We start from the raw sequence: 17,496 nt of genomic DNA, 5'->3' as shown, positions 1-17,496 counted from the left end.
CGGAAAGATGTTGTGAAACTTGAAAGGGTTCAGAAAAGATTTACAAGGATGTTGCCAGAGTCGGAGGAGCTGAGCTACAGGGAGAGGCTGAACAGGCTGGGGCTGTTTTCCCTGGAGCATCGGAGGCTGAGGGGTGACCTTATGGAGGTTTACAAAATCATGAGGGGCATGGATAGGATAAATAGACAAGGTCTTTTCCCTGGGGTGGGGGAGTCCAGAACTAGAGGGCATAGGTTTAGGGTGAGAGGGGAAAGATATAAAAGAGACCTAAGGGGCAACCTTTTCACACAGAGGGTGGTATGTGCATGGAATATGCTCCAGAGGAAGTGGTGGAGGCTGGTACAATTACAGCATTTAAAAGGCATCTGGATGGGTATATGAATAGGAAGGGTTTGGAGGGATATGGGTCAGATGCTGACAGGTGGGAGTAGATTGGGTTGGGATATCTGGTCGGTATGGATGAGTTGGACCGAAGGGTCTGTTTCCATGCTGTACATCTCTGTGACTCTAAAACTCTATGTGGTCCCCCCAGCACCTTGCAGTAACACGTCCCTATTCTTACACTCCAACCCTCTTGAAATCAGGGCCAACGTTCCATTGCCCTGCCTGATCCCCTCCTGCCCCTGTGTGCTCGCTTTCTGTGTTTCATGCACAGGTTCTCCCCAAGTCGCTTTGTGATGCAGCTTTCTGAGGTTTTTCTCCACTTAAATAATATTGTATCCATTCATTCTCCTTTCCAAAATGAGTGTTTCATTTACCTACATTAAACTCCATTTGTCAACTTTTTGCCCGCTTATTTAACCTAGACATCTCTCTCTCTATAAACTGTTTGTATCCCTCTCACAACGTGCCTTTCCATTTATTTTTGTGTTATCTGCCAATTTGGCAACAGAATATTCACTTCCTTCCTCTAAGTCATTAATATATGGTGGGTACAGTCACACCAAATGGACTGCAACAGGCAGCTCACCACTGCCCCAGGGCCAATCATTGCAGGTCCAGTTGCCGAAGCCCACCCTCATGGAATGAATAAAAAACACTGGGAGTGGATTCAAAAGCCATATTGAAGCAAGAACAAGCTTTTTCACACAGTGAGTCATTAGTGTATGGAATTAACTGCCTGGAAATGTGGTAGAGGCAGGTTCATTGAGGTATTCAAGAGGGAATGGGATGATGATTCAGCAATGGTGTGCAGGGACGTAGAGAAAAGGCAGATGATTGTCACTAGAAAATTGAACCAGTGCAGGCACAATGGGCCAAATGGCCTCCTTCTATACCATAATAATTCTATGGTTGATAAGATTTTGGGATGCCTGGTCAACGTGCATGAGTTACACTGAAGGGTCTGTTCCGTGCTGTACGACCCTATGACTCAACTGTCATCTTTAATAAGTGGCAAGACTAGAAAAAACATCTTGGTAAAAACACTGACTGCAGATGCTGGAAACCACATTCTGGATTTATCGTGCTGGAATGTAGAGAGAGGAGGAAAACTTCTTCAAGGCAGGTATCTTTCCAGCACCACTAATCGAGAAAAAACATGTTGTTCAGCAGCTACTGAAAACTGATTGATTTGATTGTCAAATGTACTGAAGTAGGAAAGTACAGGGGGACAGTGAAAAATGTATACTGTCCCCACTCAAGGCGCTACTTCAGCTCCAAGCACCAAGGTAAGAACGAGGAAGAAAGAAAGAACAATGTTAAAAGCTAAACATTGCAGTAATTATAGTATAGGGTAAAACATATGAAATAAAACTCAAAATTATACATTGCAGACCTTAGTTTTATGCAGAAAATAAAGAATGTTCAAACTCCAACATTATATAAATTCAGGCAAATTAAAGAGAGACAATTTCAACAAGCCTGCAATCAGAGGAAAGCAGCTTTCTATGGTTTGAAATTAATTCTCTGTCTCTCTTGCACCCTCCAATACACCAACCCATTGGAACTGGGGAATCAGTGAATTTACATGATCATGGAAAGCAAAAAGATGCTGAGAATGAAGCAGTGTCCCTCTGTTCAAGCTCAAAATATTTTCTGAATTTGCTACACCTGGGATCATTAGATCTGAGAGGACACAGACAAACACAAAGGCTTACGTGTTGTAGGACTGGATGTAGGTTTTGACCATCAGAGCCTGCTGCAAGGAGAAGATGTGGATCACTGTTCTGTGGAGAATGTCATTGGCTTCTGCAAAGAACTGGTCAAATCCCCAACATTTGGTCTGATCCACCTCCAGGATATTGGCAAGGATGGGAACTAACAAGTTCTTCAAACCCCTGGAGGAACACAGCAAAGGAGGAAAAGGAGGCAGAAGATCAGGTACACTCGTCAATGGTAAATACAGAGGTCGCTCACCAAAGTAACAGGAGAAACCACAAACTCAATAAACAGACAGCAGCAGGAACGAGCCATCTGGCCCATCATACCTGTGAGACTGTTCAAAATGCTCATGGCTGATCTTCTAACTCAGCACCATGTTCCTGCTCTCAGAAACAATTTCAGGAACTGTATCCCAGTGAGAGACAGCCCCTTCAGGAACTGTATCCCAGTGAGAGACAGTACCTTCAGGAACTGTATCCCGGTGAGAGACAGCCCCTTCAGGGACTGTATCCCAGTGAGAGACAGTACCTTCAGGAACTGTATCCCGGTGAGAGTCAGCCCCTTCAGGAACTGTATCCCAGCGAGAGACAGTACCTTCAGGAACTGTATCCCGGTGAGAGACAGTACCTTCAGGAACTGTATCCCAGTGAGAGACAGTACCTTCAGGAACTGTATCCCGGTGAGAGTCAGCCCCTTCAGGAACTGTATCCCAGCAAGAGACAGCCCCTTCAGGAACTGTATCCCGGTGAGAATCAGCCCCTTCAGGAACTGTATCCCAGTGAGAGACAGTACCTTCAGGAACTGTATCCCGGTGAGAGACAGCCTCTTCAGGGACTGTATCCCAGTGAGAGACAGTACCTTCAGGAACTGTATCCCGGTGAGAGTCAGCCCCTTCAGGAACTGTATCCCAGCGAGAGACAGCCCCTTCAGGAACTGTATCCCAGTGAGAATCAGCTCCTGCAGGAACTGTATCCCAGTGAGAGTCAGCACCTTCAGGAACTGTATCCCAGCGAGAGGCAGCCCCTTCAGGAACTGTATCCCAGTGAGAGACAGCACCTTCAGGAACTGTATCCCAGTGAGAGACAGCACCTTCAGGGACTGTATCCCAGTGAGAGTCAGCACCTTCAGGGACTGTATCCCAGTGAGAGACAGCACCTGCAGGAACTGTATCCCAGTGAGAGACAGCCCCTTCAGGGACTGTATCCCAGTGAGAGACAGTACCTTCAGGAACTGTATCCCAGCGAGAGACAGCCCCTTCAGGAACTGTATCCCAGTGAGAATCAGCTCCTGCAGGAACTGTATCCCAGTGAGAGTCAGCCCCTTCAGGAACTGTATCCCAGTGAGAGTCAGCCCCTTCAGGAACTGTGTCCCAGTGGGAGTCAGCCCCTTCAGGAACTGTATCCCAGTAATTCTAATGAATTAATCTTATAATACAGAACTGATATATATGAATCAACATCATTTAATTTTGCAAATAAATAATCCGAGCCCACAACAGCACATGAGATCTTTATCGCAGTGTTGCTGGAAGGAGGACTGTAGACTAGGATGTCATCTTTTGAACATATATTTACCAACCAGCTGAAGAGGCCCTGTGCTCAGCCTGCTATCGCGGTAAAGATAACACCTTCAACACTGTAGCACTCCATCAGTGCAGTGGCAATCTGCTGTGTGTATGAATCCCAGACTGGGATTCAAACCCAATATCTCCTGACTCACTGACACATCAAATTATAAACTTTGATCTTTATGGCAGAGATCAGTTGCCCCATGATCAATGGGCTGAATAACCTCACCTTGTCCCATTGTCTGGGACATCTTCTAGGGTTTCTTGTATGCTCACTCCTTTGTCCTCTTCCTTGCTGTGATCACTTTACCACTTTCCCAGTTAGATAGCTGTGCAAATCCAGCCAGGTGGGGATCATACACTTCGAGTTGACCCTGCTCCATGTGACCCTTCATTGGCAGGACTTACCGGGACAGTCTACAACTGACTGGCAGCTCATGGCTCCACTCGATTGACCCTTCGTCTCTGTGCTGCACCCCTGCTATCGCTCCCTCCGGCTTCTGAGTTGTGATTTTATACCTGCAATGAAACCATGCTGAGCTGATAAAAGCACTGGGCAACATCCAAGGTCTGCTGATGGGAGGGTTAGGTGGGAAATAAATAGCCATGACGTGGAGATGCTAGTGTTTGATTGGGATGGACAATCTCAGAAGGTATGCCACCACCACCAGGTTATAACAGGCTTTTGGAGCATTGCTGCTGTGTCAACAAATGAAGGGGCAGCGCTCTGAAAGCTTGTGATTTTAAAAGAAACCTGTTGGACTATAACCTGGTGCCCTGTGACTTCTGGAAATGAACAGGACAGATGTCTGGCTGAGGAATTGAGCAGGGTGGAGACACTGGGATGTGATTAAAGAAGGAGATGAGATTCAGGGATTTAAAACTATAATCTTGATGTAAACATAAATCACAGAGATGGGGTGGGATGAACTGGATACAGAGAGGTGGAATTTAAAAACAGATAGAGTGAGGTGGGAAAATATCAAAAGATGAACACATTTGTAGATGGAAAATTGCATGGATTAAAGCAAGTGAGAGATTTAAAGGCCTTGCTGCAAGTAACCTACATCATCTCCTTGTTCTTGCGTGGTCCACCATATGGAATGAAGGGTAGGCTGCCGGTGGCAGCTTGGTAGAATGTCACACCGATGCTCCACAAATCCACCGTAACTCCATACGCCTTCTTCTGAGGTTTCCGAAGAACAGCACGTTCATACATGTCTGGGTGCTGCCAGGCACATAACCAGAGAGTGAATATTGAGGATTGCAGTGGGAGCAACACTCAGTTCAATTGTTCCCCCTGTGCCTGGAGACACACTGGCTGTCCCTGGGATTAACTCAAGGGGAGATTCAGGCCAACAAGCATCAGGAAGTTCTGCAACGTAGAAGGATCTTAGCTCGGAGTGACCCAGGCTTCAGTGAATCTCCATGTTTACAGGGAAGCACCGGTCAGGAACTGAATCCCCATCACTGTCATGGCCACAATCCAACCCTACTACATCACACCAACACCCCCCACCCCGCATCCTCCTTCCCCACACCCCCCTCCCTATACCCCTACATCACACCGACAACCCCCACCCCCTTCCCCACACCCCCGTCCCCACACCTCTACTCACACCAACACCCCCCACCCCGCATCCCGCTTCCCCACACCCCCCCTCCTCACACCGACACCCCCTCCCCACACCCCTCCTCACACCGACACCCCCTCCTCACACCCCTACTCACACCGACACCCCCTCCCCACACCCCTACTCACACCGACACGCCCTCCCCACACCCCTACTCACACTGACAACTCCCCTCCCCACACCCCCTCCCCACACCCCTACTCACACCGACACCCCCTCCCCACACCCCTACTTACACCGACACCCCCTCCCCACACCCCTACTTACACCAACACCCCTCCCCAACAAACTGACAGCCCTTCCCCCACATCCCCTCCTAACACCAACTACCCCTCTCCCCAACAACCCACCCCATCACATTCCTCCAGTCCCACACTGACAGCCCCTCCCCCCCAACACCAACAATCCCCTCCCCATGCCATCCCCTCCCCCACACCAAAACCCCCTATCTCCCACACCCCCTCCTTACAGCAACACCCCCACACTGACAGCCCCTCCCCTACACTAACTCTCCCCACACCAACAATCCCCTCCCCCACATCTCCTCCTCACACCAAGTAACCCTCCCCCAAACTGATACCCCCTCCCCTACATACCCCCCTTCCACACCGATACCCCGTCTTCACACACACCCTCCATCACGCCAATACCCCCATCTCCCACACCCCCTCCTCACAGCAACACCTCCCCCAAACTAACAACCCTCCCCCACACCAACCCCTACCCCCTACACCAACACTCCCCCTCCCCCACAACCCATCTTCAATCCAATATCCCCTTCCCCATTACCTCTCCCCAAAACTGACATGACGTCCTCCACACACCCTCCCCCAAGTCAACTTTCCCCACACCAACACTCCTAAACATCCCTCCCAAACACTGAACCCCCCCAATACTGACACCCCCTCCCCAACACTGAACCCCCAACACTGACACCCCTCCCCCACACCAACACCCCTAAACACCCCTCCCCAACACTGAACCCCTCAACACTGACACTCCCTCCTTAACACTGAACCTCCCAACACTGACTAACCCTCCCCAACACTGAACACCCCCAACACTGACATCCCCCCGATACCGACACCCCTAAACATCCCTCCCCAACACTGATCCCCCCAACACTGACACCCCTTCCCCGACATCAATACCCCTAAACATCCCTCCCCAACAGTGAAACCCCCCAATAATGACACCCCCTTCCCCATATCCTTTGCCATGCCAATTCCCCCTACACTGACAGCCCAAACACTTCTCTCCCCTCCACACCAACACCCCCACATTGACACCCCACACTAACACACCCACACTCCTCTCCCACACTAACACCCTCACCTCTTCCACCAAAACCCCTTCCCCACACCAACATTCCCACACCCCAACTGTCCTTTCCCCCACAACAACCCTACTCACACTAACCTCCCCCACTCCAACACGTAGACCCCCTGAACCAAACTCCCCCACACACCAACAATCCCTGCCCCTACCAAGCCCACGTGCACTCCTACCCTCATGTTTACCCTCCACACCCTGACACATACCACCCCAGCCACCACCGGCTCCACACCCCCCCACCCCCACCCCTCTGTCCATTTCCTCCAGTGGCTGTAGGTTGACATTGAGCAACTTCAAGCCGTTGGGTGAAATCAAGAACCTTCCGGAACTGTCGAAGGCGGGACCACTTCCTGCTGACTCACTGGTGATAACACTGTCCAGTGATTCCGTAATATCTGATGGATCTGGCAAGGGTACTAACCAAATACTCCTCAGTCCCATACAATGAGACAAACTGTTCATTATCTTCGAGTTCCCGAGCAGCTCCGAAATCTGTCAGTTTATAAATGGATTGGCCATCTTCCCCAACCACACGCATGATGTTCCCTGGTTTAATATCTCGATGGACCACTCCATTCTCTCTCAACTGGTTCATTCCACCAACTGGTAACAGAGGAAAGAGGGGATTGTGATAGGTGCAGGAAAAGTGTTCCAGTACAGATATCAGTCTGGGATCTCACTCTCTCAGATGCTGAGTCAGCATTGCCTGATAAACTGGTATCTCACCCAACCTGCAACCCTCAATCAACCCCAATTTAAAAAAAAACAAAATAGATCATCTGGTTATTTACACATTGGTGTTTGTGGGATCTTGCTGTGCACATTTAAGCTGCTGTGTTTCCAACATTACAACAGTGGCTACGTGCCAAGATTGTTTCATTGGTGACACAGTGCTACACGAGATCCTGGGATCACCAAACGATGCCATAAACAGACTCGAGCCTTCCTTTCTGCGCTGATTCCAAACTGCTCCAAATTGAAAATGATTTGGGTAATTTTCACCAAGTTTCCTTGTGAGATTGACACAAAGCCATTAGAATCTTCAGAAATCAATGGATCAAAGTCTTCTGTTGGCAGGAATATTACACATCCGTATTACTCTGCCGTTAAATCTAAAAGAGTTAAGTGATGAAGGTAGGTGATAGGCTCTAGATTCTGATTGAAGGCCCCTGATAAAATATTAACTCTCTCACTCTCCCCCGAGCAGCTACTTCCAGACTTGCTGAGCATCTCCCACATTTTTTGGTTTTCATTTCAGAATTCCAGCACCTTGTAGTAGTCTGCATTGCGAGAGTTTGAATGACTGTTAGTCAAGGACAGTATTATGGTTGCAGAAAGGATGTTTGAGGACTCGTCTACGGAGGTTGTCTGGGCTAAGATTAGGAACAGGAAAGGAGAGGTTACCCTTCTGAGAGTTTTCTATAGGCCTCTGAGTAGTTCCTGAGATCTAGAGGAAAGGATAGCAAAGATGATTCTCAATAGGAATGGGGGTCTTTAACTTTCCGAATATTGACTGGACTGGTTCAAGTAGTTTGGATGGGTCAGTTTTTGTCCAATGCATGCAGGAGGGTTTCCTGACTCAGTATGTAGACAGGCCGACAAGGGGCAAGGCTACTTTGGAATTGGTACTGGGTAATGAACCCAGCCAGGTGTTAGGTTTGGATGTAGGTGAGCACTTTGGTGATAGTGACCACAATTTGGTTACGTTTCCTTTAGCGATGATCGATATATATCGCAGGGCAAGAGTTATAGCTGGGGGAAAGGCAATTATGATGTGATTAGGCAAGATTTAGGATGCATAGGATGGGGAAGGAAACTGCAGGGGATGGGCACAATTGAAATGTGGAGCTTATTTAAGGAACAGCTACTGTGGGTCCTTGATAAGTATGTACCTGTTACGGAGGGAGGAAGTGGTCAAGCGAGGGAACCGTGGTTTACTGAGGAAGTTGAATCTCTTGTCAAGAGGAAGAAGAAGGCTTATGTTAGGATGAGATGTGAAGGCTCAGTTAGGGTGCTTGAGAGTTACAAGTTAGCCAGGAAAAACCTAAAGATAGAGCTAAGAAGAGCCAGGAGGGTTCATGAGAAGTCATTGGGGGATGGGATCAAGGAAAACCCTTAGGCTTTTTATAGGTATATCAAGAATAAAAGAATGACTACAGTAAGATTAGGGCCAATCAGGCATAGTAGTGGGAAATTGTATGTGGAGTCAGAGGAGATAGGGGAAACATTAAGTGAATACTTTTCATCAGTATTCACACTAGAAAAAGACTATTTGGTCAAGGAGAATACTGAGATCAGAGGCTATTAGACTAGACTGAAAGGCCGTGCTCTGGGGGATATTGGAAGGACTCTGTAAGATATGGAACCAAGAGTTAGGACAGGACATTTCACCAGAGAAATGGGAAGATATCTGGGGGAGTGTAAGGAAAGTTTCAGTATGTAACAGAGCACAGGCTATGCAATTGAAGATCTTACACAGGGCTCATATGACACCAGAAAGGCCAGCTAAGTTTAAGAGAGCAGTGTCACCAGACTGTCCCAAATGTAAAATTAATATAGGCACTCTCACACATTGTTATTGGTCATGTTGCAAGATCCAAAGATATTGGAGTACTATAATAAGGGAGTTAAAGGACATCCTGGGAATTGAAATTAACATGGATCTGATAATTCTTCTTTTGGCATTTGGGGTGGCGTAGGCTGGAGACGGAGCATCTCCCCCAAGACTACCTCACAAACATGGTGCACCACAAAACGGAGCCGTTCTATAGGACGTGGTGGCCCCTTTTAAATAATATTGACACTGACTTGTCGGCAATATTAGCCAGGGCTGTGGTATAGCCGTGGGAATCTTTGTGGGTGTATGTGGGGCCCTGGGAAGAGGAGACCAGAAGGAAAACTGTAGAGGGTATTCCCAGGGATGGGAGCCTCAGTGAAAGTGTGATGAGTCAGACAGATTAAAGTCGTGAGATATTATTAAAGTTATCTGAATGTAGTTTAAACTAGTATTTATTTAATATGTTTGTAGTTTAGTTAAGTAGATATAGGTGTTTTGGTAGAATAGTGGGTTGTTTATTAACAATAGTACTATGTTATGGCCTTGTTATTTTGTACTACCTTTTTTTCTGTTTTGACGGTGTTATTCTTTTTCTTTATATATAAATGTTTTGTAAAAGATTTTAAAAAGCTTTTCAATAAAAATTCTTATAAAAAAAGAAGGCATATAGTAAGTTGGCTTTTATTGGTAGAGGGATTGAGTTTCAGAGCCATGAGATCATGCCGCAGCTGTCAAAGACACTGGTGCGGCCACACCTGGAGTATTGCGTCCAGTTCTGGTCACCGCATTATAGGAAGGATGTGGAAGCTTTGGAAAGGGTGCAGAGGAGATTTCGTAGGATGTTGCCTGGCATGGAGGGAAGGTCTTACGAGGAAAGGCTGAGGGAACTTGAGGCTGTTTTCACTAAAGAGAAGAAAGTTGAAAGTCGATTTAATTGAGACATATAAGATAATCAGAGGGTTAGATAGGTGAGAGCCTTTTTCCTCAGATAGTGATGGCTAGCCTGAGGGGACATAGCTTTAAACTGAGGGGTGATAGATGCTGCCTAACCCACTGTGCTTTTCCAGCGCCACACTTTTCGACCCCTCCCCAGCCCCAGATGGTGACTCTGCCTGACTGGGCTATTATACAGTTTCAAATAAAATCAAAATATTGCAGATGCTGGAAACCTGAGACTAGCACAGAGAATGCTGGAGAAACTCAGCAGGTCTGGCAGCAGAGAAACCGAGTCAATATTTTGTGTCTGATGACCCTTCTTCAGATTTGAAAAGTGTCACTGGATTCAAAACATTAACTCTGTTTGTCTCTTCACAGATCCTGCCAGACCTGCTGAGTTTCTCCACAGCTTTCTGTTTTTATTCCTGTAACTTTATTTCTTCAGACACTTAGATACGTGATGGGAGTATTCCCTCACATTCCTGACTTGTGCCTTGTAACTTCCTTGGAGCCAGAGGGCTGCTGATTGGTGGGTGCGGGTTTGGGCATTCTGCTGGGATACTGACTAATTCAGACCCCACCACTGCCCCCAACACAACCCACCGTTTCCCAAATTCCCCCAATAGCACAGATTAATGAAGTAACCTCCTTTGGTGTAATCAGGAAATGTGGAGACAGTGTGAAACTTACCAACACTTTCCAGGACAATCAGAAATTCAGCTTCTGATAATCCAAATGCATTTTCTGATTCTTCCAGAACATTGAGCAAACTCCCACCAGCACAGTACTCCATTACCAGCACCTTCTGTTTACTGGTTCCCTAGAGAACAGGCACACTCAGAAACAAGTAAAAAGTGAGGTCTGCAGATGCTGGAGATCACAGCTGAAAATGTGTTGCTGGTTAAAGCACAGCAGGTCAGGCAGCATCCAAGGAACAGGAAATTCGACGTCCTGATGAAGGGCTCTGGCCCGAAACGTCGAATTTCCTGTTCCTTGGATGCTGCCTGACCTGCTGTGCTTCAACCAGCAACACATTTTCAGCCACACTCAGAAACAACTCAAACCTATAACATACAGCAGAGAGAGTAACATGCAGGGCAGCTCTGGATGGGTGTATATATCACGGTCGATAACTTTATCCAGGATGGTGTGCAGTTTGCTGGTGTTTCCATGTACATGCCAACCTTATCCTTTAAATTGGTAGTGGGTATGGGTTTGGAAGGTGCTGTTGAAGGAGTTGAGGTGAGTTACTGCAGTATATCTTGCAAATGGTACAAATTCCAGCAACTGAGCATCGGTGGTGGAGGGAGTGGGTGTTTATGGATGTGGTGCTTATCGGGATGGCTTTGTCAGGGATGGTGTCAAGCTTCTTGAGTGTTGTTGGAGCTGCACCCATCCAGGGGTAAGTGGGGAGTATTCCCTCATACTCCTGACTTGTGCCTTGTTGACAATGGACAGGCTTTGGGGAGTCAGGAGGTGAGTTATTCAAATATTCATAGCCTCTGACTTGCTCTTGTAGCCACTGTGTTTATGTGGTGGTCCAGTTGAGTAATTAATGGTAACCCCCAGGATGTTGTTAGTGCAGGATTCAGTGACAATGCCATTGAGTATGAAGGAACGATGGTTACATTCTCTCTTATTGGTGATGGTTGTTGTGTGGCATTAATAGTATTTGCCACCTATTAGCCAAACCCAGATGCTGTCTAAGTCCTGCTGCATGTGGAACTCCAAAGATTCACAGCCCCTGGACTGAAGGAATTTCTCTCTGTGACAATCCTATATGATTGGCTCCTTAACCTGAGACAGTGCCCTCACATTGCCCTCCTTAACCTGAGACAGTGCCCTCACATTGCCCTCCTTAACCTGAGACAGTGCTCTCACATTCTAGATTTCTGAGTTAGTGAGAATCAGCCTTGCTGCTCCTTCCCTTTCATATCCCCTCAGAATGCCATCTCTTCTCAATATCCAGGGAAAACAGGCCCAATGACCATTATAGGAAAACCCATTATCCCAGGACTCAACAGAGTGAATTTTCTCTGCACATGCTCCACTGCAAATGTAGCCTTCTCTCAATATGAAGTGAAAGACAGCACATGTTTTCTCATCTTTGTAGATGGATGTCCTCATTCCCATATTACAATTACCTTGCAATAAAGGCCTTTGGCTTTGCCAGTGTGTTCCTGGTGAAGGTCTTTTTTTTAATGGATCTGGGAGGGGTCTGGATAGACTTGCTGGATGGATTTGATGGAGGGTGATGGGGGAGCTGGATGCTGTGAGCACTGCCAACGGTTCTGGGTGAGGTGGGAGGAGGATTTCGGCTCGAGGGGTGGGGAAGGCTCGCTTTACTCCAGGTTCATGGGGAAATATGACTCTGTGTGTGGGTGTTGAGGCTGGGTATGGGGGAAGGGGTCTCTAACGAGTTGTAGTAACCTGTTTATGTTAACGACAGGAGCAGATACTTACCACTTCCTCCACTGCAAACAGCTTTACAATATTCTTGTGGTTTAATTTCCGTAACATTTCAAATTCTCTCATCTGCACTTCATAAGGACGCAGGTAACTGACATGATTAAATACTTTGACAGCATACTGATCACCGGTTTTCTGTAAAGCAGTTTGAAACAGTCACGTATAAGCATTAAGAGCAATTTAATTATCAACCCCATGTTCTCATCATCTTTCTCTCTCTGCAGAAACTCACAAAATCAATCACCACATTCCTCCCCATTCTCTCCCCGGTAACTTTGACTGAACTCTGACCAAGAGAAGAGTTTCCATTTCATTTATATTGCTATTTTGTTTTAAACTTGCTCTTTTACTTGTAAAGTTCCATGGGAAGATAGATTAGATGTCATCACAGGTAACTAGATCTTTCTTGAATTCATTCACGGATGTGAGCGTCACTGGCTGGGTCAGCATTTATTGCTCATCCCAGAGGGCAATTAAGAGTCAACCACATTGCTGTGGGTCTGGAGTTACATGGAGGCCATACCAGGGAAGGATGGCAGTTTCCTTCCCTAACGGACATTAGTGAACCAAATGGGTTTTTCTGACAATCAACAATGGATTCATGGTCATCATTAGACTCATAATTCCAGATTTTTATTGAACTTGAATTCCACCATTTACCTCAGTGCAATTCAAACCTGGGTCCCCAGAACATTCTCTGGTTCTCTAGATTAACTGTCCAGTGAAATACCACTAGATCATTGCCTCCTCTTATTGAAGGTATGACCAGGAAAGCTCATTGCAAATTCCCCGAGTTATAAATGATCCAGTGACAGAGATGATGAACTTTCCCCTTCTCTCTTTCTCTCTGGCCTCTCAGGTGGATGTAGAATATCCAGAGTAACATTTGAAGAATAGCAAGAAGGTTTTCAGTGCTGTTTTGGCTCATATTTACCCATCAAAACTAAACAAGCCATAGGTCACCATCTTATGGCAATTTGTGGGATCATGCTGTGCGTCATAGCCAACCTGTCAGCACACTGGTCACTCCAAACACTAAACCTCAGCAAAATTAGGGCACGTGGTATTGGAGGCAAGGTACTGACTTGGATTAAAAATTGGCTGACTGACAAGAAGCAAAGAGTAGTGATAAACGGGTCCCTATCGGAATGGCAGGCGGTGACCAGTGGGATACCACAAGGTTCGGTGCTGGGTCTGCAGCTGTTTACAATATACATCAATGATGTAGATGAAAGTATTAAAAGTAATATTAGCAAATTTGCTGATGACACAAATCTGGGTGGCAGGGCGAAATGTGAGGAGGATGTTATGTGGTTACAGGGTGACTTGGACAGGCTAGGTGAGTGACGGATGCATGACAGATGCAGTTTAATGGGGATAAATATCTGGTTATCCACTTTGGTGGAAAGAACAGGAAGCAGATTACTACCTCAATGGAGTCAAGTTAAGCAAAGGGGAAGTACAATGAGATCTGGGTGTTCTTGTACATCAGTCAATGAAAACAAGCATGCAGGTACAGCAGGCAGTGAAGAAAGCTAATGGCAGGCTGGCCTTCATAACAAGAGGAATTGAGTATAGGAGCAAAAAGGTCCTTCTGCAGCTGTACAGGACCCTGGTGAGACCACACCTGGAGTACTGTGTGCAGTTCTGGTCTCCAAATTTGAGGAAGGACATTCTGACTATTGAGGGAGTGCAGCGTAGGTTCACGAGGTCAATTCCCGGAATGGCAGGACTATCATGTGTTGAAGGGTTGGAGCGACTGGGCTTGTATACACTTGTGTTCAGAAGGCTGAGAGGGGATCTGATTGAGATGTATAAGATTATTAAAGGATTGGACACTCTGGAGGCAGGAAACATGTTTCCGCTGATGGGTGAGTCCCGAACCAGAGGACGCTGTTTAAAAATAAGGGGTAGGCCACTTAGAACAAAGTTGAGGAGAAACTTCTTCACCCAGAGAGTGGTGGGTGTGTGGAATGCTCTGCCCCAGAAGACTGTGGAGGCCAAGTCTCTGGATACTTTCAAGAAAGAGTTGGATAGAGCTCTTAAGGATAGTGGAATCAAGGGTTATGGGGATAAGGCAGGAACAGGATACTGATTGAGGATGATCAGCCATGATCATAATGAATGGTGGTGCTGGCTCGAAGGGCCGAATGGCCTACTCCTGCATCTGTCGACTATTTATTATCCTCAAATATAACATTGGTTTCTCGACCCAATTTATATATCCAGTCTCAAAACTTTTTTTATTCCATTATCAACCAGGTGAAGAATTATCCCAACTTCACATCTTCATCCTAACTTCTTCATAGTCTGTGCTGTTTGAACCCCTCAACCAGAGGTTTTACCTTGTGACGTGCTTTGTACACGCAGGCAGTTGCTCCCTGTCCAAGGATGTCACTGAGTGACCAGAGGTAATTAACGGTGCTCTGCATTCCTGCTCTCAGAAAAGCCTGTCAAATCCAAAAGAAATCACAACAGTGACTGGACTGGAGCCAAAACCCAAAACTTTCTGCTAAATCTGTGCCGTGGGTCAGTTAAAGCAGTGAATGTTTGGTGTTGAATAATTGCCCAGATTTACCCAGGAGAATGAGAGACATACGATAACTAACATATACATCCCTGGATGACCCAAGGTGAAAACAGATGCTGGAGATCAGAGTCAAGAGAGTGGTGCTGGAAAAGCACAGCAGATCAGGCAGCATCAGAGGAGCAGGAGAATCGACGTTTCAGGCATAAGCCCTTCATCCTGACCTGCTGTGCTTTTCCAGCACCACACTCTTGACTCTGATATGCAAATCCTCACTTTCTCCTACAAGGTGAAAACAGCCAAGATCAGTCCCTCTACCCTTCAGTCCCTGAGACATAGAGAAAGCCAGGCTCTGGTGTGGTGCTGACTGTGACCAACCTGCATTCACGCACATACAATGGTCACTCGGCAAGATGTTGGGTAAACAGGATGTCCTTCCAATGTCATGGATCAACCACGCACAATCAAAAAAAAGATCGTCTTGCTGTTGCTGTTTCTAAGATGGATGGTCAAGACATACAAGCTACATTCCTATAGCACCTTTCACAACTTCAGAATTTGATTTCAACTCATGAGATATGGTTATTATTGGCTGGGCCAGCATTTATTGCCCATCCCTAGTTGCCCCTTGAGAAGGTGGGGGGTGGGGTGGGGGGGGGTGAGCTGCCTTTTTGTACCGCTGCAGTCCATTTGCTGTGGGTTGACCCACAATGCCCCTACGGAGCGAATTCCATGATTTTGACCCAGTCAATGTCCAAATTTTACAGTCAGTTGCATATGATTAGTGTTTGCACATCGGTTCAATCCTTACCCTTCATTCCTATCCCATCTCTCCCCACACCCTGCACCATTGCCAGGTGCAGTCTCAAACATCAGCAGTTTCTATTTTAACCATTAACCCTCAAACTGAATTTCATATTCCTTCAACGCTGTGTATGAGAAGCTGCTATCTCTCTGTTCTAAATCTTTTTTCACTCCACCTTCAGGTGCTCTTGTTCTCTACCCTTTTGATGGTTGAAAATGTTCTGCATCTATAACAGATCAAATCACCATAGTCTACTGGACCATAGTGCAACTCTCTCATTAGAAAGAGAGAGAGGACAGGTGGTGGTTTAACTCCAGAAGAGACTGTTGGCTCAGAACTGGACACATAGCTTTTCCAAACGGCCACCGAGACATTGAGGAGGACAGTTCCTCATGGTGACCTCAGTCAGTGCAATGCAGACCTGCCATCCAGTCAACTGAGCTAACTAACCCCTTTCTGCACCTATATAACCTCCCTGAATAGATGGCACTCCCACCTCTAAGGTCCTGTGTCTGAGCTACACCCCCAGAGCCATGAAGGCAAACCATTCCAACGCTGTGGGAGTGCCACACTGTCAGAGGAGCTGCCTTATAGATCAGATGTTAAAGCCGAGACCCGTCTATCCTTGGAGTGATCCCTGTTGAAAGGGTTTGACGTCCTCACTGGAGAAAAATAAAGGATCTGGTCATGACCACATAGCTGTTTGTGGGATCTCACTGTGCACTCTGCTTAGTTTTGTTTTCGCGTCTGTGTCTCTCCCCATTGCAACACCTCTATGAAACACTTTGCAATTCCCTGAAGTGGCGAAAGGCGCTACAGAAATGCAGTGCCTTTCCCGAGCATCAGCTGGAGGCTGCGGTGTTGGGTTCCCTCCGGCTCTGTCCATTTCACAGAATCCGGTTTAATTGTGGAGCTGTCAATAGGAGAGGCCAGCCCACCCCAGCAACCCCGAGAGGGACCCTCAGCATCCCGACGGGAGCCCACTCCCCATCCTATCCCCACAATGGAGCACATTGAGCTAGGATTGGAATCGGAGTGGCCCCCGTGTGGTTCCCAGTGTGGAGTGAGCCCTGACCCTGGGGGGGAAATGTGTCTCACCTGGATACAGCGGCTCTAGCAAACCCCCTGAGCTCAGGGACCATCCGGCCCGGAGCAGAAAACAAACTGAAACTAACTCTCCTCAGTCACTTTCGTTTCCACCTTCCGCATCTCCGACTCCTCCGTGTGTGTTTCTGGGGAACTGCAGCGTAGGAGCTTCCCCTGCACTGAGCTCAGATTCCATCCTCCCATCTCCCGGGAACTAGGGGGTTAAATCAACGCAACCCCGGGCTGCAGCCTCCAGCAGCGGGCAGTTTTGTTTCTGCACTATGGACTGATGAGTGGTGTGGGGCTCAGGCATCTAACACTCTGAACAAATCACTTCAATCCATTACAGGGTCTGCCTGCACCCTGCCTCTAGATGTTCAACTGGTTTCTGAGGTTAGACAAGGTGCTGACCCCAGTAAAAACACTGACTGCAGATGCTGGAAACCAGATTCTGGATCAGTGGGGCTGGAAGAGCAC

General features: G+C 47.1%; 1 protein-coding gene across 2 annotated transcripts in view; it reads right to left on the bottom strand.

Moving 5' to 3' along the window:
* LOC132828292 (serine/threonine-protein kinase TBK1-like) overlaps positions 1-17,122 on the bottom strand; it is a 55,868-nt gene extending 38,746 nt beyond the window's left edge. For both annotated transcript variants that reach the window (XM_060845270.1, XM_060845271.1), the window contains exons 1-8: positions 17,032-17,122; positions 14,947-15,051; positions 12,596-12,736; positions 10,823-10,952; positions 7,061-7,242; positions 4,738-4,898; positions 4,079-4,189; positions 2,100-2,279 (exon numbers count right to left, since the gene is read on the bottom strand). In XM_060845270.1, coding sequence (XP_060701253.1) covers positions 2,100-2,279; positions 4,079-4,189; positions 4,738-4,898; positions 7,061-7,242; positions 10,823-10,952; positions 12,596-12,736; positions 14,947-15,033 — 992 coding nt within the window. In that variant the 5' untranslated portion in view covers positions 15,034-15,051; positions 17,032-17,122. The remainder of the gene's footprint in view (positions 1-2,099; positions 2,280-4,078; positions 4,190-4,737; positions 4,899-7,060; positions 7,243-10,822; positions 10,953-12,595; positions 12,737-14,946; positions 15,052-17,031) is intronic.
* Positions 17,123-17,496: the final 374 nt, after the last annotated feature.

Source organism: Hemiscyllium ocellatum, chromosome 26 (assembly GCF_020745735.1).
Source record: "Hemiscyllium ocellatum isolate sHemOce1 chromosome 26, sHemOce1.pat.X.cur, whole genome shotgun sequence".
Taxonomy (NCBI): Eukaryota; Metazoa; Chordata; class Chondrichthyes; order Orectolobiformes; family Hemiscylliidae; genus Hemiscyllium; species Hemiscyllium ocellatum.
This window is presented reverse-complemented; position numbering and strand designations above follow the sequence as displayed.